Below are 26,657 nucleotides of genomic sequence, written 5' to 3' on the forward strand. Positions count from 1 at the left end.
TCCTTTGAGATTCTGGTCCATGGTGACATGATTGCATCACACATTTCCTGCAGATTTTTCAGGTGCACTTTCAAGCTGTGAATCTTCTGTTCTACCACATCCCAAAGGTGTTCTATTGGATTCAGATCCGGTGACTGGGAAGGCCTCTGAAGAACACTGAACTCATGTTCATGAAACCTGTTTGAGACGACTTTTGCTTTGTGACATGGTGCATTATCATGCTGGAAGTAGCCATTAGAAGATGGGTAAATTGTGGCCATGAAGGGATGCACATGGTCAGCAACAATACTCAAATAGGCTGTGGCATTCAAACGATGACTGATTAGTATTAACGCGCCCAAAGTGTGCCTAGAAAACATTCCCCACACCATTACACCACCTCCACCATGAGAAGGTGTACAGGTGTTCCTAATAAAGTGTTGGGTGAGTGTATTTACCAGTGCTGGGCTAAAAATGAGTGATCAAATAATGAAGAAAAGCCTGTGCAGAGAATCTGCTGCTCCGAAGTACTTTATTCCATTACGAAGTGTCGGTACTGTAGCCTTCGAAGGCACTTGGGAGCAGCAGATTCCATGTGCAGGCTTTTGTTCGTTACCCTGGTCCGTGTGTCTCAAGTGGCAGCTGAGTGAAGTGTGTGTGTTTCTCCGATCCAGATGCCTCCTTAGCCTCCACCGACAAGGAGGGCATGACTGCCCTGAGCTGGGCGTGTCTGAAGGGTCAGAAGAGCGTCGTGCAGCTCCTAGTGGAGAGGGGGGCGGAGATAAACCACCCGGACAAGAACGGACGGACCCCACTGGACCTGGCTGCCTTCTACGGCGATGCGGAGATAGTGGGTTTTGGCTCTCATTTAACCTCTGGATTAAAACGGGGCCTAAAATGTCATGCAGGTCAAGAGTAGGGCAACCGTGACACACTTCTTCTCCACCCTCCAGGTGCAGTTCCTGGTGGAGAAGGGAGCGGCGGTGGAGCACGACGACCACAGTGGGACCAGACCTCTGGAGAGAGCCGTGGGCTCCAGGAACACTGCCGTGGTGGTGACACTGCTGAAGAAAGGGGCCAAGCTGGGTGAGTTTAGCCCCTCTCTCTCCTCTCCTCTCCTCTCCTCTCCTCCTTGACTTTGTGATCGGAAAAGTCTCTAGGATGTGCGCCCACCGCTAGTCCTCCTGGACATGTGTGCTGGACATGTCCCCATAAGTCTTGGGTTCGAGCCCCGGCTCTGCCACTTCCTCCTCTGTCCTTCCTCTCGTCTGTTCCCATGTCCACGTTTCCTACTGTTTCCATAAAAAAAAGGAAAAACTAAAATACAAAAGTAGGGTGGAATTATGAGTGTTATGATAGAGGCTGGTGGATGTGTGTGTGTGTGTCCTAGTTTGAGAAAGTGCAGGTAACAGTGCATCACCTTACTACACTCTCCTTCTATAATACCTCCTCCCTCTCTCTCCCTCTGGACTGCTCTCATTTATACCTTCTTAAAGGCTACAGAACCTCTCCTTATGATCGATCAGGTAATTTCTACCCTGTATCAGAGACTTTGGCAGTATGGCCTGTGCAGTGTGTGTGTGTGTGTTTGTGTGTGTGTGTGTGTGTGCGGCCCCCATCCTCTCTCACCTTCAAGGAGAGAGAGGGAGAGACAGAGGGAGAGAGATAGAGAGTGGCATGAAAGGGTGGAGGATTCTGTATGAGATGGATGTCTATGAGAAAGTATGTGTAAGGTGTGTGTGTGTGTATGTGCGGCCCCCTGTCTTCTCTCACCTTCAGGGAGAGAGAGGGGGAGACAGAGGGAGAGAGAGATATATCAGGATTCTACAGTATGTATGTATGTATGTATGTATCTATGTATGTATGTATTTGTGTGTGTGTGTGTGTGTGTGTGTCTATAGCCCCCGTCCTCTCTCATGACCTTCCCCACCTCCTTCGCCAGGTCATGCTACGTGGGCCATGGCCACATCGAAACCAGAGGTCCTCCTCATCCTCTTGCAGAAACTAATGGAGGAAGGAAATCTGCTCTACAAGGTGGGTTAACAGCAAAGACAGAGAGGTCTAGGATCTGATTACCCTCCAGCAACACGCCCTAACCTCAACCATCAATGAGGCAATTAAAAATGTATTAAATTAATCAAATGCAATTGCTACCTACTACTCTTTGGAATATACCAGGGGGACTCTTTTCTATTGACCGCCCGCCTGGAAAGGAAAGAGGAATACATTATGGAAGCGTGTGTGTGTGTGTGTGTGCATGCGTGTGTGCATGTGTGTGTGTGCGCTTTCCTCTGGGGATAGGAAGAATGTGTGTTTCTGGCACAGGTTGATGAGTGTGTCTCTCAATCAGTGTCTCTCTCCCCCCCCCCCCCCCCCCCCCCCCGCCCCTCTCTCTCCTCCTCCTCCCCCCCCCCCCCCCCCCCTCTCTCTCTCTCTCCAGAAGGGGAGGATGAAGGAGGCGGCCCAGAGGTACCAGTACGCCCTGAGGAAGTTCCCCCGCGACGGCCTAGGAGACGACCTGAAGGCCCTCAAAGAGCTGCGGGTCTCCCTCTACCTCAACCTCTCACGGTGCCGCAGGAAATCCAACGTGAGTGAGACCCCCTTCATGTCACTGCTGCTCGACACAGTCCGCCCCAAAGAAACACACTTCACACAGTATATTGAGTGTACCCATATCTGGATGTAAAGTCACTTCATGTACACCCGTGTCTTTTTTTTTTAATGGTAATGCCCGTTCTATGAATTATATTTCTATGGCTGGCTCACTGTTATTTCATAGAGTTGGATGTTTACCTGAAATACTATAAAGTCATGAATAATGAATAGATGTGTGTGTCTGTGGCCTGGGGCAAGTGATGTAACACACACTGGTAATAGCAGAGGAATAATAGGAGACTATGTAAAATGTCATCCTGTGGGTTGTTCAGGGAAATGAATAATGGAACGGATGGTATGATGTGATAAGGTCATCTTCTCCCATATAATGGGGTAGTCTCACACACCCCCATACACGTGTCAATGCACACACACACACACACACACACACACACACACACACACACGTGCATGCGCGTACACATACACAGTCATTCATGCACACACACACACACACACGCAAGCACACAGTTGCTCACTCACTTACTCACTCTCTCTCACACACACACACACACACACACACACACACAAACTGAGGAGAAAGGAAAGGATTTTTGCCTCCATTCATGCTGAAGGATCTTGTAGCAGGGGAATTGCTGGCAGGGTTCACGTATTATCAGAATGTGATCGGGAGATGAATAATATTATCCCATCATTAAACATTCAAGAGCGTACTCAGAGCTTTAGATTCAAGGCTGTAATTCCGACCTCCTTCTCAAGGACAGAATCACAATGTGTTTGTCTCATTAAATATTCACCTGAGAGGGGGATGATGGGAGCAGCTAAAGCTCATTGAAAAACACTCTAGGCACACCAGATATATACACTGACCGCACGTGCACTCACACACACACACACACACACAGATTCACACACGCATACACAGATTCACACACACACACACACACACACACACACAGATCCACACACACTTACATGTACACACACACACACACACGTATACGTACACAGAGCCACACACACACACACACACACACACCGCATAAGGCCAGTAGAAGTGGTTATGAAAACACCATTACAGTGCGTCAGTTTTCATCTCCGACATGTGATTGATGCGGTTATTTTTAGAACAGCAGTGGAGCTATGACCACCCTACTGGAGGATCCATTAAGAAACTGGGGCGCTGACGTACTTACCAAATAACAGCTATTAACCACTCCAGTTAAGCAATGCTGATTGCTCATTCAAGTCACTTAATTGCAAAGTGCAGCCTACCCGCGGATTCAGACTGCATTTAGAAGTGCTTTCACAAACACATTACTTTGGCTAATGACCTCAAGCTGTCTTTTCTGTTCTTCACGAGATTTCCAGGAGGGACTCAATTTGCAGCAATGGGAGGCTGGTGATCAAAATAACAAGCGTGGAAATGCTCTCTTGAATCAAGAGAAGAAAATGTTTAAATAAGTAGTGACACTTATCCACTTAAGGATAATACTGAACTTTATTTCAGTTTGCAAGGGAACGTATATAGACATTTCAGTCAAAGTAACAATTATGAGACCATGACACCGGCCTTTTTTCATGTCGGAAACGTCACACATCGGTTATATATTTAGTATCAGGGAGCAGATGTAAAATGTAAATACAGCTGATTGTATCTCAGCTACCTTCAAATACCCTTTCTCTGCAGGACTTTGGCATAGCTGAGGAGTTTGCCACCAAGGCCCTGGAGCTGAAACCCAAGTCCTACGAGGCGTTCTACGCCAGAGCACGAGCCAAGAGGAGCAGCAGGTTGGCCCAGCGGCTCTCTGGATGTTAGAAGGAGAATCCCAGTCAATTCATGACGAGAAAAATCACAATCCTTATATAGAATAATGAATAAATGAATGAAGTTAACATTAACTGAATTGACAATTAGTAGACCCCCCCAGCCCTAGTAAGTGTTATCCAGTTGTGTGTGTGTGTGTGTGTGTGTGTGTGTGTGTGTGTGTGTGTGTGTGTGTGTCTTATGACGTGAGTATCTCCTCTGCCCCTCCCAGGCAGTTTGCGGCGGCGCTGGCAGATCTCCACGAGGCTGCCCGGCTCTGCCCGACCAACCGGGAGATCCGGCGGCTGCTGACCCGTGTGGAGGAAGAATGCCAACAACAACAGCAGCCCCCCCCCATCCCACCTCAGCACCCCAGCCAGGACCCCCACCACCCAACAGACCACTGCTCCCCGGGCTCAGAGAGCAGCCCTGACAGACACAGCAGGATTGACCTGGATGATGATGATGATGAGGAGGTGGTGGAGGAGGAGGGAGAGGAAGAGCCCTCACAGCGTAAGAAGAGCCTGGATTCCTGGCCTCAGAACCCCTATGGGCCCAACAGGACCCTCCCGGTCCCAGGTTCTCTGGCTTTGAGTTCCACCCAGGACCCTAGGCTTGGTTCCCCACCAGAGGGGTCTGCACAGACCCACCCTTCTCTGGCCAAGCAGGGTGCCGTCCTCCAGAGTGGCAGGCATAGTCAGAGCCATGCAACTAAGACCAAGCAGCACTGCCACTCCCTACAGGCAGGGGGCAGGGTAGGGGGTAGGCCCCTCTCTCTGTGTGCCCCCTCTAGCCCCCTGCCCGGCCGACACATCTCCACCACCCTGAGACCCAGTCCTGGCCCGGGCATCGACATCAGTCCTCTGCCCTCCTCCACAGACCACTCAGGGCTGGGCTCTGCCAACCACCACCACCACCACCACCACCCCCCCTCCTCCTCCTCCACCTCCTCCTCTTCCTCCTCCTCCGTGCTTCCCTTCCAGACCCACTCCTCCAGCCTCTCCAGGGCAGCAGCAGACAGGCTCCCGGCCCACCTGGCGCCCTCTGTGGAAGGGCCCATGGCGGGGCTGCTGGCCGGTAAGGAGGTGAGGAGGGAGGCTGCAGCTGCCTCCGGGCTGGGCTGTCAGACCACCGGCAACAGGGGCTCCAGCTCCAGCAGCAGCGGGGGGGGGACCCTGTCGGACGGCGGGAGGACACTGGAGACGCGTATCAGGAGCAGCAACGGCAGCACCAAGACCAAACCCGAGCTCAAGCCCCGGCCCTTCATGGGGGTGATGGACAAGGCGGTCCGGGTCCAGGGTCAGCAGCCTTCCCCCGGACTGGCCTGGCAGGCACAGGGGCATTGCCAGGGGGAGCCTGGGAAAGAGAGCTTTAACATGGCTGCTATGGACATACAGGGGTTAGGAGGTGATTTCCAGCAGCAGCAGCAGCGTGCCTCGTACCAGGAGCAGCTGAACCAGACCAACGGCCAGCAGCAGGCCAGGGAGTTTGGAGAGAGGTTCTACCACAGGGAGGCCAGGCCAACCGCAGGCCTCCAGCTGCCCTTCCCAGACCCAGACCCAGGCAAGCACAGGCAGGCCGGCCTCACCAGGGACAACCCTGCCCTCCACATGGCCCCCATCAAACCTAAACGCTCCTTTATAGAGTCCAACGTCTGAATGGACTTTCATCCCAGCACACACACACACACGCCGACACTCCTAGCTACAACTGACAGTGGACCTGTTCCGATTCCATAGCAAGTTTCTCTCCTAAACAAGTAGAGGTGTGTGTTGCACTGTGTTTTTAAGACTAGCGGAGTTGTAGAATTGAACTACTGTAAGGCTATCGTGCTTTTGCTTAAGCATGCCAACAACAGCTCCAGTAAGCCAACGACTGCACAGAAACCTTGGCACGTCTATCCAATACTATATAGAACAGTAGCACAGCGTCTTGCGAGGGAATTATGGAATTAGGATGGAATTCTTTAGGCAACACAAAAGGGTTTGATACTGATGGTTTGATCAAATAACTGGCTACTGATAGGCATTCCTATTGAAAAAGGATATTTCTAGATTTGTATATGCAGCGTTTATAAATTCTATATTTCTCTCTTAAGTGGTGATACTCTGTCTGTGTAACAGTCTGCTCAGTGTGAACTGGTTCAAAATGGGTTCATTGAGGGTTTCTGCACCTTTGTACATTTGATAAATAATCCTATTAAGTAGAGAGAATAACTATTGTACCTGCTTGTTGTTGCAAACAGTCCATGTTAATTTATTTATTGCATCGATGGCTTGGTCAATTGTTAGAGCAATCTATTTTACTTACTATGAGTTATTTATGCACAGCTGAGAGAGAGACATGTTCAAATTTAAAGACCGTGGATTTATTGAAGTATGTGTGCGCAACATGAACAGTTTACAGCAAGGAACAGGGGAGCTAGGGACAATATCTGTCACTCAGGAGACAGATCACATATTCATTCTACATGTCTGTTATGGCAACAATGTACTACTGTATGTTCAAGCACTACTATCATTATCCTCATGGGAAAATAAAGGCTCTATGGAAAACCAACCCCTTGTTCTGTTCCACAATCACACACTTCAGAATCCCGTCTATAATAAGTGAGAGTATCTGTTGTAGTGGTTTAAACAGTTCTATCATCACTTCGTTCTTAAGACTTCGCTGCTGCTGAAACAGATATGACAACAACAACAACAACAACAAAAAGATATGACTTATGTATGTCTTCTGCTATACATATTTACACTGAAGAAAGGAATTTCATTCCAGGAAAGAAAGCGCAGACAAGGGGTGAAGGTTTGATTTTAGCTCAGTGTGCAGTAGAGTAGCTCACCAGAAAACCTTAAGAAAAAAAATCATCCTAACGCTTTATTACATGCACACATTTGGTCAGAATTGGGTTAGGTTAGAGTTAGGGTTAGTGGCTGGTCTGCCAGCGTCCGATAGCCATCTTCAGGGTGCGGTTGGGGGTCAGCAGAGTGGTCTGTAGGGGTAGATTGGTCATTGGGCTGGAGCGATTCTTTGTGTGGATCCAGCTTTCAATCGCCTCTCTCTCGTAGGAGTATCCATCTGGTAAGGAAACAAAGGTTTGGTTTTGTTGCATACAACAACAACAGCACGCTTTGACTGTACAGTTTTAGAAGCAATTGTTGTTGCATGTATACAATTATTGAGAGAAAAAACAAAAGAGCTTCAGGTACAAATGAGGTTAGGGGGGTGGTGGTGCTGAGCTGTTCCCACCTGCAGCCATGACAGGCTCCTTCATCAGCTCCCTGGTGATGGGGCACAGGAACTCATCAGGGATGCCCGTACACATTGACGCACCCTTCAGCTCCTCCACCTTCCTCAGGACCTTACCCCGCAGGCCCACCGACTCTACACAATTACACAATTAGGAAGCAGCAAATCAGTGTGTGTGTATACAGAGGGTTGTTTTTTTCCGAGCGGTAAAAACCATGCTAATGCATCTTAACAAGGAGTAAACAGGAGAGAACAGAGAGAAGAGGTAAAAGGAAGCTCAAGCCAAAAGAGAGAAGAAAAGAGGTAAAAGGACTCAGCTGGAGTCATCAACTAAATAACTGCCTCACAGAGAAAGAGTTGAAAAAAAGAACCGACATTCACACGGGTCAAGCAGTTTGAAGTTCACTCTAATCCTTTCAAATATATTTAAAATTCCTTTACAATATTTAAGAGATTAGATCCTGATAAACCAAAAATCTCTAGAAAATCTCATTTTCAGACAGATTTGGGAATATTTCAGACAAAATTATAATAGATGTAAGCCAGTTGATATGTTACAGGAAATGTATTTTGGGGTCTGTGATTGTGTTATGTAATGGTTCAGCAGTCTTAAAGCAGATTACACACTGTGTCGCGGAAAACCCACAGCACGCTTGTACAGTACCGCCTAACATTATGTTATTATATTTAAAGTAAAATCCGATCGTCACATCCATTCATTCATCAATGTTTGCCTTGTTTCCATTTGTTTCTATCCATTCCAAAAGTTCAAATTGAGAGTAAACCCATCCAAAATATTGTGCGTGTGATCATGTGTCATGATATGTCAGAAAAAGTAGAAAAATATATGCACGTGCAAGACAGAAGAACGTATCAAAGAACAAAGGATTGTCTGCAACTCTGCCATGCTCCCATGGTGATTTAGTTCAGACGCACAAAAACAACGTTTTGATTTCGTGTTTGTGTCTGAATTGAATTGAAACGTTTCGTCTGTGTTTGTGTGTCTAAATTAAATCATCATGGGAGCATAAGGACATTCTTTTTTTTCTTTGATCATGTTTCTTTTTTGTGGTCATACCACATACAGTACTGCATACTACAGTTAAAGCAGCATCAGGGAATTACATGTATGTGTGCAGTGATGAAGTACATATTAAGAGAGTGACAGATAATCATTTCACCAATACATTAGCACTGTGTGTGTGTGTGTGTGTGTGTGTGTGTCTTAAACATCCATTATTAAACATCCATCCTGCTAAATGCCATAAATGTAAATGTAAAAAATCTGTTGTGATAATGCGTGGTCCTCACCTATGTGGAGCTCTGAGTTCAGGGTCTCTTTGCTCATGCTGAGGAGCTCAGGTCCATCTATGTTGTTGGCCTTGAAGGTGTCCACCAACGCCTCCAGGCCCTCCTCACACAGCCAGGCCGACACGTCGCCCTCTGACCAATCACTCGCCAGCAGCCTGGAGTGACCGGCCAATGACCTCCCTGAGGGGGAAGTGCTTTCCCGTCAGTAATGTATTATTAAGATTATAAGAAGACTGAAAAAGACATGAAATGACTCCACACATGGAATTTTCACTGAGTATAAATTGCATGAGTTTCTTTCCCTACCTTCACACGACGATGCGGCTTCGACTGGAAAACAAAGCGTTAAATTACGTTACATACAGAACAATATGCTCTCAGTCACCACATACAGTATATCGAGAAACAACTAAAATCCATGGTGAATGGTGAACATTGATGATTTGTCAAATGACTAGCCTCTCTCAGGGCTGTGTGCAGGAGCATGGTCAACTTCAGTGTCCTGCATATCTACCCCATCAATTTTGGTGCCTTGAAATAGGGGGACTACTGTATGTATAAAAAGTGTTGTCATTTCTAAATGGTGAAAGCAGCTTGTACACACATACCATACAAATAAAAATACCATGCAAATAAAAACAGAATCTCTGCTTTAACCTCACAGTAATGTTTGATTTCAAATCCAAACCTTTGGAGTAAAGAGCCACAAGAAGAAAAAATGCTCCACTGCCCCATTACTTTCATAGGGCACTGTACATCAGGAAAAGAGAGGGAAACCTCTATGAAGCTTTAATACAGTAAACCACAGGACAAGCCAAAAACCAATTCAGCTCTCAGCAGGCAGTGATTCCATAGAAAGGTTGCCTGGAACCGGCAGTGACTGCCCATTCGCATTATTCCAGGGCATCACCACCATGGTTGTCCCCCTCTGCTAATAAACCTCCTTTGATATCAGTGGGACCTCTGGGTCTCCTGGAGAGAGCATCAATACCTGACCGCGTTCAAACACTGATGGACTGTCTGGAAGTGGTGTAGATAAGGAAGTCAAAACTCACCAGGTAGAGATTTTTCTTCATTTCCAATTAACCATGTTTGGGAGAGATGTGCACACACACACATAATTACAAATTACTAAACCACAATCAATAAAGCAGATCTTATGCATATACAATCAACAATCATCAGTCCAACAGTTACAATTTACAGGGTATGTGTTTCTGTGTGTGTGTTTCCGTGTACGTGTGTGTGTGTGTGTGTGTGTTCCAATACACACCATGGCTACTGTGTCCGTCCTCTACTCTCCAGATGTTCACGGTCTTGTCCATGGAGCCAGTGGCGATCAGCGGTGTGGTTGGAGAGAAGGTGCACGCTGTCACATACCTACAGCAAAGGATCATGGGAAAACATAGCCTTTAAATATCCCTCCTGGCTTCCTCCCACCCTTCCTTGGTATAATCATGGGAGGGGGGGGGGGTCCACTTTAAAAGAACTCAGAGGGCCATGGAAACAGGGAACTATACTGCAGGGGAGGCTGGTGGAGGTAGAAATTGGAGGATGGTATCCATGCATTACAATGAGGAATGGTATTATATGGTATTTCTCATTCCATTCCATGCATTACAAGGAGCCCATCCTCTGATTTCTACCTCCTCCAGCCTCCACTGCTCTACTGTATGTAAAGGCTAATATGAGTCTACAGGAGCTTACCTCTCATGCTGGTTTAATGTGTAGAGCAAAGAACCCTGGCTCTGTAAGTACATAACCATGTAGTTCAGTGAAGACGACACCAAGGATTTCAACTGTGGAATTGTGCAACTGCTAGCATGAATGGCTTTGATGTGTACACATCGACATAAACAGCTTAACTGAAAATGACATAGTAATACCGAATGATTGAGACTTACAGCATTATACACGGTGACAGTTTTGTCCACAGAGCTGCAAAAAAAAAAGTCAAAAGACAAGAGATAAAACACATATCATTCAGGATTAAAAATATCTCTCTTTTCAAACGTAATACTGTAGCCTACAGTATGTTCTAGGAACAGAATAACAACACGGAGTGAATAATGGGGAAAAGTAATACACAACTCCCTCTAGTGGTAGAACAGGGTAGTCCTATAATTGAGTGCAAGGGGAGGGAGACAAGTACCAAATTGTGTCCAGTGCTTTTATATATAAAAAGAAAAATCTAACAAACATACCCATCTAAGCCTCGTAGTTTCACTTAAATCTTTCAAGTACATCTTTTGGTGCCCCTTCCCACATTACCTTAAACTGAACACTTACAAGCTAACAAATGAAAACACTTTAACCCACTTTTTAAAAATCCTTGCATAGAATGAAAGAATATATATATAGTGTTTTTCTATGTATGACTGTAAGATCGCTTCTGGCTTACCCAGACACAAGCAGCTGTCCGTCTGAGGAGAAAGCACAGGACAGCACGGGGGCAGACTGGCCAGTCAGAGTGTGAAGCAGCTGCATCTTACAGCCTGCAGGTCAGAGGGATGGAAAGAAGAGAGCACAGTCTTAGCTTGGTCAGTTATCAGCACATATCCACCAGTCATCCACATGATACTGTACACTGTTATGGGGCTGAGTTTCACAAAAGCTTCTTGGCACTAAGCTCATCATTGTAGGCTATGGACAAAAGATGATCTCAGCGCTACGAAGGTTTCGTGAAACTCACTCCAGTCTCATATGAATACAAAGGGTATGTCCACTAGCTAGTTTGTAAATCTGAAGTCAACCATGTTGATGGGACTTGTGTGTGTGAGTGAGTGTGTGTGTGTGTGTGTGTATGTATGTGAGTGTGTGGGCATGTGAACATACTCCCTGCGTAGGATCTGGAAACGCTCCACATCTTCAGTTGACTGTCCTGCCCACAGGAGGCCAGACTAAACTGCACTACACAGCCGCCTGAAAGACACAGGAGCACTTAGTTAGCACTTAGCACAATCAAACACCAGCTCTGTCTGGCATGGAGACTCTGAGAAAGAATCCACCAATATCCAATTCATGGATCAAACAAAGGTCTTGATGCTGGCAGTAATGACAAAGTTGCTAAAGAGCTTTGATACAGAATTACAACATGCCCAATTTTAATGTGTCGTTTTCCACATGATAACTTGTCTGACATCAATACAAAGCCTATCCTGTTCGATCTGATCGAGGTTTAGTGAACAGGGCAAAAGTCCTCAATGGTCAAAGGTATGGAAACATCAGACACACCCATATACAGTACGCTCTGAGGACAGCACACCGCTCTCACTACTAGGTGACTTCAACATCCAGTCAGAGAAGCTTCACTCGTCTGGAGTACTTGACCTTTTCTCCTCCTCCCCCGTCCCTGTCTGCGGATGACTTTGTCGCCTACTTTGAAAAGAAGGTTGATGACATTAGCAGCTCTTTCTCCCTACCTCTCGACAACACTGCTACCACTCCTCCCAAACCTGCTACGCTACACTCAGCCTCTGGTTTATCAGCTCTTTCCCCCCTCTCCCCTGATAATATTCTAAAACTGGTCACATCCAAGCAGGCAACCAACGGCCCCCTCAATCTTATCCATCTCCAAAGACCTCCTTCTGTTCCTTACCACCATATTCAGTTCCTATCTATCCTATCTTAACAAGACTGAGCTGCTCTTCCTCCCGGGGAAAGCCTGCCGTCTCCACGACTTCCTCCCAGACAGCCAAGAACCTTGGGGAGATCCTTGACAACCACTTATCCTGTGCAGCAAACATCACAGCGACAGCACGCTCCTGTAGATTCTTCCTCTACAACATCAGAAGGATACGTCCATTCCTCACCAGAGAAGCAGCACAACTCTTGGTCCAGACACTTGTGATCTTTCGCCTTGACTACTGCAACGCATTCTTGGCCGGGCTCCCCGCCTCCGCCATCAGACCTCTGCAGCTCATCCAGAATGCTGCCGCCCATCTGGTGTTCAATCTCCCAAATTCTCCCATGTCACCCCCCTCCTTCGCACCCTTCACTGGCTCCCGGTAGCAGCTCACATCAGATTCAAGACCCTGGTGCTCGCCTACCGGGCGGCAAAGGAAACAGCCCCTCCCTACTTGCAAGCAATGGTCAGCCCCCAAACCCCTGCCCGATCACTCCACTCTTCCACCTCAGCTGGCCGCCTGGCTCCGCCGCCTCTACGTGGATGCAGCAGTCGTACTACTCGGTCACAGCTTTTCACTGTCATGGCGCCCCGCTGGTGGAACGAGCTTCCCACTGCTGTCAGGACTGCAGAGCCACTACATATCTTCCGCCGTAGATTGAAGACCCGTCTCTTCAGGCTACATCTTAACTGTCCCCTAAAGACCTCTTCATCCCCACTACCCCCCTGTACAGTTTCTCTACTGTAAATAAATTAATAATAATAATAAAAAAGTAATTCTTCCTTCTTCTAGCATTGTGACTGCCAACAGCCCCTGGTCCTAGCATAGATTACTTTTTCTTATGATGACTGATGGATAGATGATTCACTTACTTTGACAAATGTATTTGTTGTAAGTCACTTTGGATAAAGGCGTCTGCTAAATGCCAAGAATGTAAATGTAAATGCTCTGCGGGAACACAGTCTGACTCTATGGGCGCAGCAGACAAAGAGAGAGAGGACAGGTCTCATCACTCACTCTCACCACTCAGGATCTTGGGAGCGAAGCAGCAACAAGTCACCCCCAGGTCGTGAGCGTTCTTCTCTGCATGGAGCTGGTTCATCTGAAGGTCCCACACCCGGAGGTCTCCATAGGTGGACCCGCTGACAAACAGCTGTCCACAGGGGGTGAATGAGCATGCCACCATGGTGGTGTCACTCACCACCCCTGTCCTGTTGACAAACAGACAATCAATCGTTAGTACCACCCAGCAAGAGATGTCAAGGATCATCAGATTGAAACATTGAGCGTTGGGATAACATGGAGATAAGGGGAGGCAGAAGTCGGAGGATGGGCTCATTGGAACACATGGAGTGGAATGGGGAATGATTTCAAACACACGTTTGATACCATTCCTCATTTCATTCCATTCCATTACAATGAGCCCATCCTCTGATTTCTACCTCCACCAGCCTCCCCTGATGAAGATGAGATTCCTTGTTGAGAACAGAATAGCTAGCTAGTTAAAATCTGCACAAATTGTGTTTTAAATCTTATAGCCTACGGCCCAGAGTTTACATTAACAGATTTCAGCCTAGGGCCAAGTTATGAACACCAACCATTCTTAAACCCAGTCAAGTTTACCTGCGTAATGTTTTTGTGGGGAAATCCCAAAGTGCCAAAGAGCCATCAGATGCACCAGAAACCAGGTGTGAAGAGTCGGGCGAAAAGGCGCACACCCTGACGGGACTTCGACCTGGATGCTCCAGCACAGCCTCTATCTCACCTGTGGCCGTAAACCAAACAACTGTGGTTCCATCTGTTGAACACGAGGCTAGGAACTGACCACAGGAGCTGAAGCAACAACAGTGGACCCCATAGCCGTGGCCTGACAGAGGGGAGTAGGGAACCTCGGAGAAGTCTTGGGTGGAGTAAATTCGGATGGTTTTGTCCGCTGAACAGGTGGCCAGCAGTGTCGCGGAGAACGCGCAGCAGTTGACATCATCCCGATGGTTTTGCAAGGTGCAGATTAGAGACACCATTTGGATTTTTTTTTTTTTTGGATTAACCCCTTCTATAATAGAATAAATCTGCATTAGAAACATACACCATGCATGTGAGAACAACACTGGAGTAGTTTAGCGACAGTTGCACTGAAATCTGACATCAACAACTCTGGAAACACGTGGCTAATTGTTGCTGTGTAGCAAACCACACCTGGAAACCTAGCCCCATCAGTTCCTGCCGTACGGTATATTATATTACATTGTTATTGCTGACAAATTCCTTTCACCTATTTGATGATAACTTTCACCGGCTTTGGAGGTATATTCGTGATCCACAACTTCTTGGAAAATAATTTAATGCAAAAAACTAAAACAAATGCATTGAAATATCTGGTTTCGTGTGTTATTTTGGTGACCAGGCGATTAGTTATTATTGTTACACATAACAAGTTACAAGCATAACAAGTTGATTTTATATATTGTATAACCAGCGACTGATTGCGATTTTTCAGCGCCATCACTTCAGACGTGTCGTGACCCCAGGATCACCAACAAAGCTTGTGAAAGTGATCTGCGATAAGTAAGAGCACTTCGATGTTAGTGTAAAGGTCTGTGACCAAAGTACTGTGAACTATACGACGTGAACCATTGTGGCAACTGGAAATCTTACGGCGTTATTCGCCCAAACAGCATATTTTCCCTATGTTGAGCATAGTGTTGCATAACTAGCTAACTTAAACACAACATTGGAAACCAGATCCATTATTTTTTGTTCAAGCAAAAGTAGTATTTATGGGCTCTTACAGAAAATAGCTCTTACCTTCGTTCAATGTTTACTTCCTATCTCAGATCAGACGCAGACCAGCTGATCGCGACGTCAGAGAGTTAGGTCATTGGTTCGGCCTCGCTCCATTTCTGCCTCCTCAACCTAGCTTGTGTCCTTTGGGGGGTAAACACGACCTTACTCAACCATCATGCTATAGGCCTATTGATTATTCCTATTTATTTGCATATCCCTATTATAACATATAACATCAAAAGGAGGATGTCATTCACACGAAGATCGAGTCTGTGAATTGATGTGTTGAATATATGTGCTACGCCCCTCACAAGTAGGCAAGTCTCTTTCAACACATTATTGAAATGCCACAGACCCTGCCGAATTCTAATTCTGCAATTTCAAACAGTTGTTATAGCGCCACCTTTAGACCAACGGGTGTAATATTACAATTGGGGGTAGTGGTCACCACTTTCTTATGATACTGCCATGTTTCAAGTCTCTAGCATGAAGAATCTCATAGGAAATTTAGCGACGGCATCTTAACAACAACAATAACAAAAACCCCAACAATAAGTGTTTGTTTTGTGTGTTCGATTGCTCTGAAGGATTGTTGGGAAATTGTGAATTTCAAACCTAATTCAATATAGCAATTCAGGAACATGACAGACAATATTGAGAGTTGTGAGAGTCAGTGAGTGTGTGAAGGGGAAAAAACAAGCTCAAAACCATACTAGGTTGAAAAACATCCTTTTAATAGGTCCGTGCCACACACTAGTGAAAAATAAAGCTCCTACAAAAGAATGATACTTTTATTCCACAATATCTTAAATAAAGTAACTTCAAGTACTCTGACTTGGGTACAAAAAACTCTAGCTGCCTCCATTAGGCCACGACACACAGCAAGATTCAAACACAGTGGTTACAAATGGCCTTACGTCCTCTGTACTGTGGCAAGGCAGATGTGGGGAAATGCTTCATGGAAAAAGACTGAAAATACTTCAATGTTTTTTTTGTGTTGATTTTCTCTTATAGATACTGTAGGAATGATAACTGTGTCACTGTCAGACTTTGGAGGCCATGTTGGATTGAAATTATATCAAAAATAATATTGTCATAAAAATGGAAAAACCAAAAAAAGAACATCCCCTACACCCCTGTTGGAAGAGTAGGCACTACCAAGATTAAGGATACCACAGTGTTTGCAGAGGATATGTATATACTGTACAAACAATATTTATGATAATGTTTTCATCACTTTCACTAAAATAGAATGCTACAATCATTCTAAGGCATAAACAATATCTGATATCTTAAACAATTTTGTACACATCGTTCCAAACAAGACTTAATATTGACATTAATAAACAGTATATACACATGTATCACCATTGTCTGACTGTTGTTTTCTGCTATTTTTGTAAATAAATGCAGTTTTACAGTTTTAACGTAATGAATACAGTCCTCTGATGCCCAAAAGCACAGGACAGTGTAAACAGGAAGTATTTTCTTGGCTTTGTTTCATATTTGGGAGAAAAGTTAAACACAAACAAACAGACATTCCTTTAAATTCAAAGCAGTTGAACTGATTCTTCCTTTTCATAGAAAATGAAGTGGACCTTTTTTTATTGATTGATTCATAAATAATTATTAAAAAATTAAATACATTCACTATAATACGATTAAATAATAATAAAAAAAAAAAAAGAATATTTACAAGTAGTGGAAAGTATTCTACCGCAGTTACATCGGTGATGGTTGAGGAGGATTCATTCAGTGCAATGTTCTTGGACAGGAAATGGTATTGCACTAAGACACCCCGTTTTTCTGGGACTCTTTGGGTGTTTGATCCCTGTTGTAGCAAAACCACTGTCATGAGTCTAGCCTACTCAAGCTGACATTTCACTTAACCGCCCTGGGTTCCCAAAGGATGAAACTGACCTCTGTCTTGCAAAGTCTCATTCCCAAAAAGACCTGGTGCTCTGAAAAGTAAAATGGAATTACAGGAGGATGGTTCAAGACAGCAGAGGGAACATCCAAAACTGGTTTTAGTTTGTTTGCTTCAGAAGCTCGGTCCATCTCTTCTCAAAGAACTTTCTCATGTTGTGTCCTGATCGCCCGATATCGGAATTGTCTTCATTAAATTTTTCACAGTTATCAAAAACCAAGTTGACATCAATGATGAAGGTCTCCAGGTTCTGATACCTAAAAAAAGAAAAACAGAACATTGTAAGTCAACAAGTCAGACAGATAAGACGGTCGGTCGGTCAGTTGGACAGTCAGTCAGTCAGTCAGTCAGTCAGTAAGCCATCAGTGTATGTTCTACTATGTGACTAGAGAGTGGATGATGAAAACAATTAACTCACTGGCTGCTGACGAGCTTCTCACGGATGGTGAAGAAGTCCATGGGTTTCTTAATGACTTTCCTGTAGCCGGGGACAGACCTGTTGACAGGGGTGAGGAAGGGCCAGGCGTCCTGGTGGCGCTCCAACTCAGCTAGAAGCACCCTGTAGAGCACAAGAGGACACACGCACACACACACACACACACACACACACACACACACACACACACACACACACACACACACACAAAGAGGTTGTTTCCTCGTGTTTACATGTTTCATATGAAGCAGCCTATAATGTCTGAGTATAAAATGCATAGTCAGGCTAGTCACACACACACACACACACACACACACACACACACACACACACACACATATGTAGGATAGTTCTGTACCTGCACAATCCCAGGTCTCTGTTGTTATCTCTGGCCGTCTTGGCCCGTTTCACACACACAGGGCTCTCCTGATTGGCCAGTTGGGGCGTGGGCGGGCTCTCGTCAGCTTTTCTCTTCCTGTTGGGCTCCTTCGCTCCTTTCTTGGGAGTGCTGCTGGTACTCGCCGAGTCGTCCTCCGAGACCTCCCCGTTCCCCGCGGCCTGTTTCACGGTCTTCTTGACCTCCACACTTTTCTTCCCTCCTGTGGCCGGTTTGCTCTGAGGTTTCTTGTTCTTGGGAGATGGACCGCTCGCCTGAGTAGAGAGAGTGAGGGTCAAATATGCATTTGCTAGACAATGGTACATTAACACAGACATTAAAATAGACGTTTGAATGTCAGTGTTACTAGCACATTGCTCAGAGTATTGTACAGAACTGCTCAAACAATGTAACGACAATATGTAAATGACATTACATTAGTTAAATAATATACAAATGATGTTCACTAGCACCATGGTTTCTTCTGGACTACTTGGCCTGACTGGGAATAACTCCGGGCCCCCAACTACCTGTATACCCTTTAAAGTAGAGCAGAGAGTTTTTGTTGGTCAGGAAAAACCTAGGGCCCCTATCTGCAGAAGAAGGTGGTGGCTAGGCTACTGTACCTTGGATATGCAGGCGGGGCAGTACCAGTCTCCCTCAGGTATGCTGGTGATCTTTGGCTTGTGACAGTAGGTGTGGCAGCCTTTGTCACAGCCATCACAGAGCAGGAGCAGGTCCTCGTTGTCTCCCTTCCTGCAGATCTGGCAGTACTGCAGCAGGACGACAACACACAGCGTCACCCCCCTTCCCTTCAACCCTTCCTCAAAAGCCGAAAGAGGCTCCTCAAAACTCCAAATCCAAGATGGTGAGGATGATGATGATAACGATACTAATGGATCGGCTTTCATATTGCACTTGTCGTTAGATCTCAAAAAGGTTTGAGTTTTATTTGCCGAATTTCATTTGAATTCTGAATCGAGCAGGAGCAACGATCCCAACTTGATTCAAATTCATTGTCTGTGATTGCGAGGTTGTGATGTTGTGGTTGTGAACACTCACCACTTTCATGATGGACCTCTCCCAGGCGATGGACTTCTGGAGCTGTTGGATACACATGGCCAGCTGGGCAGCACTGCGCACCTCAGTCAGGGCCTTCCTCCACACCTTCATACCATGAGCCACCTCCTCCTCACCCCTGTGGAGAGGCACAGAGCCGTCAGGGGGGTGGGCGCACACACACACACACACACACACAATATCACACATGCACCCACACACACACACGCACGCACACACACACACACGCACGCACGCACACACACACACACACACGCGCACACACACACACACACACACACTCACACACACCATCACCACAACAGCACACCACATGAAGCTCCAGCTGGGTAGAGACAGGCATGAGAGTGAGAGACAGGCAGGCAGGCAGCAGGGCTTTGGTTACAGGTACACACACACTGCCATGAAGGAGCCACGCCCATGCAGGTGGAGAGGGGGGGGTGAATGTCAATAACCAAGGATACCGATGCACAGCACCATGCAGACGAGCAGAAAAATGAAAAAAGAGGGGAAATTAACCCAATCAAAAGTGAATAGGGAGGAGCACAAAAACAAACAAAAACCCAGGCCCCCTTTTTAAAAATGTTTTTTAAAAAAAAAAAGCGTTTGTGTGAGGACAACAGCCCCCCAGGCAGCATAGATTTATTTTAATAAAAAAAATAAAAACAAAAAGCAGACAGAAGTGGTGGTTGAATGCTTAGCGGTTGTTGATGACCTACCCTTCCCTGTCAGCACTAGTGGATGGGGCGGGGGCGGGGACAGTGACCGTACCCACATTATCCAGCCTGATCTGAATGGTGGTACCTAAGGGGCTCCTCAGGTACCTTCTCTCCACGTTCCTCTCCAGATCGGCCAGACGGGTCACCGCTATGTCCAGGGGGTTGTCGGCGTGCCGCACTACCGTGCCCTTCTCCGGCCGCTCCTCCACGGCCTCCCGGGCCTCCTTGTCTCCCGCTCCGCCCGCCGCTGCGGCCACCGCTGCCGGTTGGTGTTTGGGGAGGGGTTTGTGCTCGTGGTAGACCAGATCCTCCCTCTCCGATTGGGGTTCGGGGTACATCCAACCCTAGGGTGGGGAATTGTGGGAAATGCAGTCTTAGGATTTTCCGCATGTTATTGGATCAATCCTATCTAAAGTGACTGTTCGCATAGAGAAGAGTAGTCGATGTGTTGCTTTTTGACTTGTTATGACATAGATCATCAGATTTCTGTTTCTGTTCCGGGAGATGATACTTCTACAGTGCCTTCGGAAAGTCTTCAGACCCAATTTAAAATGGATTAAATTAAAAGATTTGCCATCAATCCACACACAATACCCCAGAATGACAAAGCGAAAACACGTCTTTAGAAATTTTAGTACATTTATTCACACTGAAATACAGAAATACCTCATGTACCTAAGTATTCAGACCCTTTGCTATGATACTAAACTAAATTAGCTAAAATGCAAAAATGTCATCAACTAATCACTCAATAAGTTGAATTGAGTCCATCTTAATGCAGGGATAATAGTTAATGTAATTTTGGAATTAATATCTTTGTTTTTATAGGGTCTCTGATTTGCATAGGAATCAATTACACACTGTGTAGATTAGGATGTCACTACCAACTCAGCAAATTTCATAATTTTCTCTTGATCCTGACAAGCTTCCCAGTCCCTGCCAGTGACAAACATACCCATCACTTGATGCAGCTACCACTATTCTTCACGGTGGAATCGGAAACTGCATTGCATGTGCTGGATTTGCACCAAACTTAATGCTTTGTAATAAAACCAATTAAACACATTTCCAGGCACTTAATTTCCTGTATCACTTGAATTCATGGTTGCAAACACAATTATAGATATGAGATAGATTATTTTCCATTAAGGGATTCTTTTTGGCCACATGGTTATAGACCAATTTTGTAGAGTGACTGAGATGATGTTGTCCCATCGGCTGTGATTTTTCCTCTCCACCATTCAACTTTGTAGATTTTTGTAAGTCTCCCCAGGTCTCAGGGTTGCATTCCTGAACAGTTTTGTTCCTCTCCATTTGCTCTGTTTGTAATGACAACCTGATCCACACAGTGTGTAATTGATTCCTATGCAAATCAGACACCTTATAAATACAGAGATATTAATTCCAAAATTACATGAACTATTATTCTTGCATTAAGGTGGACTCAACTTATTGAGTGATTTGTTGATGACATTTTCGCATTTTAGCTATTTTTTAGAGTGTCATAGCAAAGGGTCTGAATACTTATGTACATGAGGTATTTCTGTATTTCAATTTGAATAAATTTACTGACATTTCTAAAAACCTGTTTTCACTTTGTCATTCTGGGGTATTGTGTGTGGATTGATGGCAAATTCTTTTAATTTAATCCATTTTAAATTGAGTCTATAACACAACAAAATGTGGAAAAAGTGAAGGGGTCTGAATACTTTCTGAAAGCACTGTATATCTTCGACAGGTAGAGCATATCTGGGTGTATAAAAAAAACTCTCACATAACTGACAAAAATGAATGATTATTCATCACTACTGCCATTGTCTCGGATGCACGAAGCAGCGGTGTGAGTGTCGTACCTTGACCTGCAGGCTGGCGGTGGTGACCTTCCTCTCCAGCTCCTCCACCTGCTGCAGCACAGCGATGTCCATCTCCATGGCCTGCTCCTCCACGCACCAGCCGCTCACAGACTCCACACTCACCTGGCTCTCCTCCAGCTCACACAGCTCGATCATGGCCACTGTTATCAAACACACCACACTTCTGGCTTTAACACTCTGTCTCATTTGGAACCTTCTAGTGTCAGGGTTGGGCCTTTTTTTTACATTTTCAATTGACAGTAGAATGTAAAGAAACCCACACGGTTGAGCTGCGGACGATTGGAACATACAGTACACCGATATTATTTCAACGTATCGAAAAGTCATTGAAAATTAATGGCCCTTTTCCAATGACCGAATTGGAATTAAATTCACTCCCGGAACTGATTAAATTTAAGGAATTCCCCCGAACCCTGCATCACAATACCACAGATAAATTAATTGTGAAGCGCTCTCGCTTTGAGGTCCATTCAACAGGGGTATGACTACTCATAGCTGTCATAACACATTGTTCAATCAGACTCCAACACATAAGTCTTTGTGATAGTCGGGACTGACTGTCAGAGCGTGGCTAAGTTTGAGTGACACAGCATCCAGACAGACAGACAGACAAGAGAGAAAATTACAGACATAGGTAAGTGTGTAAGTCTGTGTGTGTGTGTGTGTGTGTGTGTGTGTGTGTGTGTGTGTGTGTGTGTGCGTGGTTGAGGCAGACTCACCGTCTCGGTGCTTGGTGCAGACCTGGGGGATGAGCTCCATGTACTTTTGCATCTGTTTCTGCAGGCTTTTCTCCCTGAAGCCCCGGCTGTGCAGAGCCTTCACCAGAGACCGCAGCTCCTCGATGTCCGACACGCGCCACCAGCCAGACAGCATGTCTACACACAGGAATCACACACACACACACACACACACACACACACACAGGAATCACACACACACACACACACACACACACACACAGGAATCACACACACACACACACACACACACACGCGCACAGGGAGGTTTCAAAACATAATTTGAGAGAACTATGTATGAACCTACGTATAGCAAAATTCAATGAATTGTTACCAAAAGGTTCTAACTTCTAATACTTTTTGGTGAAATGCTTTCTCTCCTGTGCTCAAGAAATCCCCTCCCCCAGCCAGCAAAACAAAACAGAATCTCGCTATCAATGACTCACTTCAATGTATCAAGGTTAAATGAATAACTAAATGACTCACACTTCCTCAACCCCCCCCACCCATCCCCCACACACATGACTAAACTCTAGTGCCCCCCACCCCCCCACTCACTCTCAGGGATGGGCCGTGGCGTAGGGTGGTCCTGGTGCATGGGCACCTCTATGGCCGGGGAGGATACAGAGGAGGGCTTCTCGCCGGGGGGCACGGGCGACTCGCTCTTGCTGGAGACGCTGGGCGCGTTGGCGCTGCCCTCCGTCAGATGGCCTGGCATGGCGGGCACAGGGCTGGGGCTGCTGCAGAAGGGCAGGCTGGGACTCAACACTCCGCCGGGCCAGCCGCAGTACGGGAGACCCAGTAACGAGCCCCCCACCTTCCCCTGGGAGGAGAGACAGAGATAGAGAGAGAGAGAAAGCGAGAAAGAAAGAGAGGGAGACAGAGAGAGAGAGAGAGAGAAAGAAAAACAGAGAGAGACAGACAGAGAGAGAGAAAGAGAGAAACACACACACACACACACACACACACGCACACACACGCACCACATTACTATGATAATACCAATGACTTACTTACTGAAGCTCTTACTGTATACTTGTGGCTTCATACATAACTTTAGTTCTGACACAGATAAAATCTAACATCAACACATACTGGATAATATCACGTGTTTTTACATCACTGGAGCAAAAGCCGACCCTGAGGGTTTTTAGCTGGCTCGGCAAAACGTGAAATGATCTCTGACTAGTATAGGTCACTACCAGTGTAGGAGCACTGGTGAGTCCAGGGAGCACCCTCACCTGCAGGGCAGACAGGGGGTAGTTGATGAGGCCGGCAGGGGCCGACGCAGCGAAGGAGGGGATGATGGGCAGGGCCGGGCAGGGCGGGGGAGACCTGGGCCGGACGGGGGTGGAGGAAGAGGGATGAGTGGAGGCCTCAGTGTGGGAGGAGGGTCCTGAGGGTTGGCTGGTGAGGGACGACTCGTCGCAGGGGGTCCGGGGCAGCAGGCTGAACCAGTGGCCACTGCGCTCCGTCAGGACTCTCAGGAGCTGGTCGCTGGGCAAGAAGTGGAGCTGGGAGGGGGTGGAGGTACCCGGGGGGGTCTTCCCCGGACTGCACTGCTGGGGCGGGGGGCTCAGGAGAGAGGAGAAGGAGAGGGAGGAGGTGGTGAGCGGGAGGAGAGGGGGCTTGGCATCCTCGCTCGCTGCGGAGGGGCTTATGGCTAAGATTGGCTGAGGGAGGGTGTTTTGGGTAGGGGTGGATGGCATTGTTGTTGTTGTTGTTATTGTCGTCGACGTCGCCATAGTGACGGGGGCAGGTGCAGCGGGGGTGCCGTTGTGTTTGGGGTTGGGGTCCTCCGTCTGGGGGGTTTCCTTGGCGACCTCCGTGGTGACGTCTCGGAGCGTGCCCAGTTTGGAGAGGGAGCCTGGTAGCTGGAGGGAGTTTTTCTCCTCTTCCTCCTCCTCCTCCTCCTCCTCCTCCTCTTCCTCCTCCTTCCCTTTCTTCGATAGGGGGGTGCAGGCGCTCAGCACCTCCCTGACGGCCGCGGGCGTCTCCTTCTGTACCTCCTCCTCCTGGGGCTCCTCTTTGATGTGGATCTCCTCCTCCACCCTCCTCCTCCTCTGGTTCTCCTCCTCCCGCTCCTCAGCTCCTGGGGCCAGACGGAGACAACAGTCAGCATTGCCAAATTACAATTTGAAAAATTCAATCAGAAGCCTGTGTCAGGGGAGGGCTGGTGGAGGTAGAAATGGGAGGACGGGGCTCATTGTGATGCATGGAACGGAATGGTTCGATCCCGTTCCTCATTCCATCCCATGCATTACAATGAGCCCCGTCCTCCCATTTCTACCTCCACCAGGCGTCCCCTGCTGTGTGTATACGGCGGTGGGTGGGAGACTGGGTGGTCCCCGGGGGTTACCTTCTCCACTCTCCATGGCCTCGATGAAGACCCCTCCACAGTGGGGCAGCACCCAGTAGCGCCGGCGGTACCGGTCCTGGCCGTACATCATGGACCGCAGGGAGTGGGACGCCTCAAACAGCTTCTTCCTGATCTGGTGCTGTTGCTGCAAAATACAGGAAGACATCTTGACTGTTTACATACAGTACAGTAGGTCACTGGTCCAGAAACACTGTAGGTCCTGGTCCAGAAAATATATCGTACAGCTGTCATCAAAATGCTACCCTCGCCTTGAATATTGCTAACACCTATCCAATCACTTCATGCCAAACACCAAAGTGGTAGGTTCCGCTGCGGGGGTGTCTTATCCTGTGAGGGCAGGTGTGGGTGCAGGCTTTTGTTTTAGCCTAGCAGTAACGCACCTGATTCTATTCATTCAAGTTTTGCCTCCCCCTTGTCTAGGGCCTACATGTGCCTACTTGTACACATCATTCTCTCTCTCTCTCTCTCTCTCTCTCTCTCTCTCTCTCGCACTACTTACCTTGGTTAGCTTCTCCATCTGCTTCTCCAGCTCCTCCACGCTGGTGGACTGGTCCCCTTCATCCTAACAGAGCAACACAAACAGATGCTTACAGTATGAGAGCACATCATGATATATTATATATTATAATAATATGGACACATGTTCTGCATGTCTACCAGTGGAGGCTGCTGGAGGTAGAGATCAGAGGACCGGCTCATACCGTTCCTCATTCTATTCAATGCATTACAATGAGCCATGTCCTCCAATGTCTACCTCCACCAGCCTCCACCAGCCTCCACCAGCCTCCACCAGCCTCCACTGATGTCTCTGCAGATGACATGGGAGAGACAGAAGTCGGCAGGGCCAGTAGTTTTTCCTGGCTACCTGAACTGACACGGACAATCGTGGTAGGGCCCTTGTTAGTTATTAGCTATAAATAGGCCCCAGAGTTTTTCTGGTCCGGTCACATACTCAGGAAAAACAAGTGGCCCTCCTCATTGGTATTAACTGGGGGCGTTTTAAACGGCTGTCCTTTTTTTTACCTCATCGCATGTTTCCACTTTTTTCCCCTTTTTCATCTCCTCCTCTTCTTCCTCGTCATCCTCATCTCCCTGGTCGTCGCTGTCTTCGTCTTCATCATCGTCATCGTCGCTGTCCGCTCCTGGCTTCCTCTTGCGTTTGAGGCTGGAGGAGGGAGTGCCCAGGACCTGGGAGTCCTCACCCCCCATACTGGCCTCTCTCTTCCCCGTCCGCTTGGCATGGATAGTCCTCAGCCTGGGCAGACACACACACACACACACACACACACACATTAGCATGCAGATCAACATTCAAATCCAAATACATACATATGCGCTGTACACAAACACGCATACAGTACAAGACATCCCTGTGATTTTCCTTGGCCGAGTGAAGACTCTTACTTTTTGAGCTTGCCCTCCATCAGCCATTTGTCCTTCCTCATGTTGGTCATCTGATCAAGGTTTTTGTCGATCTCACTGCAGGAAAAAAGTAGGACTTGGTCATTTCAGGTCTTGGTTAGCAGTAACCAAAAGCAAATACTGTATGAGTGGGCCAAAGGAGACAGAAACGGGCCAAAATCGGTGAGTCCACTCCCCTAGAACACTAGAACACCCCTGGGCCATAACAACATATTTGTATACAAACCGAGTATCGGGTAGGACACTCCATTCTAGAAAACGCTTTCTCTGGACCAAAACAGCGCTCATTAATGAAACATGTCTTTCAAGGGATCTCATTCCCTGATATCTATTT

General features: G+C 46.9%; 3 protein-coding genes across 9 annotated transcripts in view; 1 reads left to right on the top strand and 2 right to left on the bottom strand.

Annotated features, from left to right (window-relative positions):
* LOC310815323 (protein TANC1-like) overlaps positions 1-6,060 on the top strand; it is a gene marked incomplete at both ends in the record, with an annotated part of 40,195 nt that extends 34,135 nt beyond the window's left edge. The window contains 8 exons of the mRNA XM_083685057.1: positions 654-829; positions 933-1,065; positions 1,476-1,505; positions 1,922-2,013; positions 2,420-2,566; positions 4,286-4,386; positions 4,635-5,325; positions 5,386-6,060. Coding sequence (XP_083541183.1) covers positions 654-829; positions 933-1,065; positions 1,476-1,505; positions 1,922-2,013; positions 2,420-2,566; positions 4,286-4,386; positions 4,635-5,325; positions 5,386-6,060 — 2,045 coding nt within the window. The remainder of the gene's footprint in view (positions 1-653; positions 830-932; positions 1,066-1,475; positions 1,506-1,921; positions 2,014-2,419; positions 2,567-4,285; positions 4,387-4,634; positions 5,326-5,385) is intronic.
* A 696-nt stretch (positions 6,061-6,756) lies between these two features.
* wdsub1 (WD repeat, sterile alpha motif and U-box domain containing 1) lies at positions 6,757-15,429 on the bottom strand. Of its 2 annotated transcripts, XM_083684597.1 has the most exons (13): positions 15,394-15,429; positions 14,212-14,638; positions 13,606-13,799; positions 11,798-11,884; positions 11,364-11,457; positions 10,867-10,900; positions 10,670-10,710; positions 10,236-10,342; positions 10,018-10,032; positions 9,269-9,292; positions 8,963-9,142; positions 7,652-7,786; positions 6,757-7,480 (listed from the first exon to the last, which is right to left on the bottom strand). In XM_083684597.1, exons 2-13 carry the CDS (start codon positions 14,607-14,609, stop codon positions 7,329-7,331), a joined length of 1,461 nt encoding a protein of 486 aa, XP_083540723.1. In that variant the 5' UTR covers positions 14,610-14,638; positions 15,394-15,429; the 3' UTR covers positions 6,757-7,328. The 2 variants fall into 2 exon arrangements, with proteins under 2 accessions (XP_083540723.1, XP_083540722.1); XM_083684596.1 differs by having other exon boundaries at positions 10,670-10,900.
* A 656-nt stretch (positions 15,430-16,085) lies between these two features.
* LOC310815194 (bromodomain adjacent to zinc finger domain protein 2B-like) overlaps positions 16,086-26,657 on the bottom strand; it is a 72,085-nt gene continuing 61,513 nt past the window's right edge. For all 6 annotated transcript variants that reach the window (XM_083684885.1, XM_083684881.1, XM_083684884.1 and 3 more), the window contains 14 exons: positions 26,306-26,380; positions 25,925-26,156; positions 25,401-25,463; positions 24,881-25,025; positions 23,763-24,613; positions 23,080-23,344; positions 22,504-22,659; positions 21,764-21,924; positions 19,911-20,254; positions 19,174-19,309; positions 18,738-18,884; positions 18,094-18,386; positions 17,718-17,858; positions 16,086-17,556 (listed from right to left, as the gene is read on the bottom strand). In XM_083684885.1, the coding sequence (XP_083541011.1) occupies positions 17,400-17,556; positions 17,718-17,858; positions 18,094-18,386; positions 18,738-18,884; positions 19,174-19,309; positions 19,911-20,254; positions 21,764-21,924; positions 22,504-22,659; positions 23,080-23,344; positions 23,763-24,613; positions 24,881-25,025; positions 25,401-25,463; positions 25,925-26,156; positions 26,306-26,380 (3,166 nt within the window). In that variant the 3' untranslated portion in view covers positions 16,086-17,399. The remainder of the gene's footprint in view (positions 17,557-17,717; positions 17,859-18,093; positions 18,387-18,737; positions 18,885-19,173; positions 19,310-19,910; positions 20,255-21,763; positions 21,925-22,503; positions 22,660-23,079; positions 23,345-23,762; positions 24,614-24,880; positions 25,026-25,400; positions 25,464-25,924; positions 26,157-26,305; positions 26,381-26,657) is intronic.

The sequence above is a fragment of the Argentina silus genome (genome assembly GCF_951799395.1).
Source record: "Argentina silus genome assembly, chromosome: 14".
Taxonomy (NCBI): Eukaryota; Metazoa; Chordata; class Actinopteri; order Argentiniformes; family Argentinidae; genus Argentina; species Argentina silus.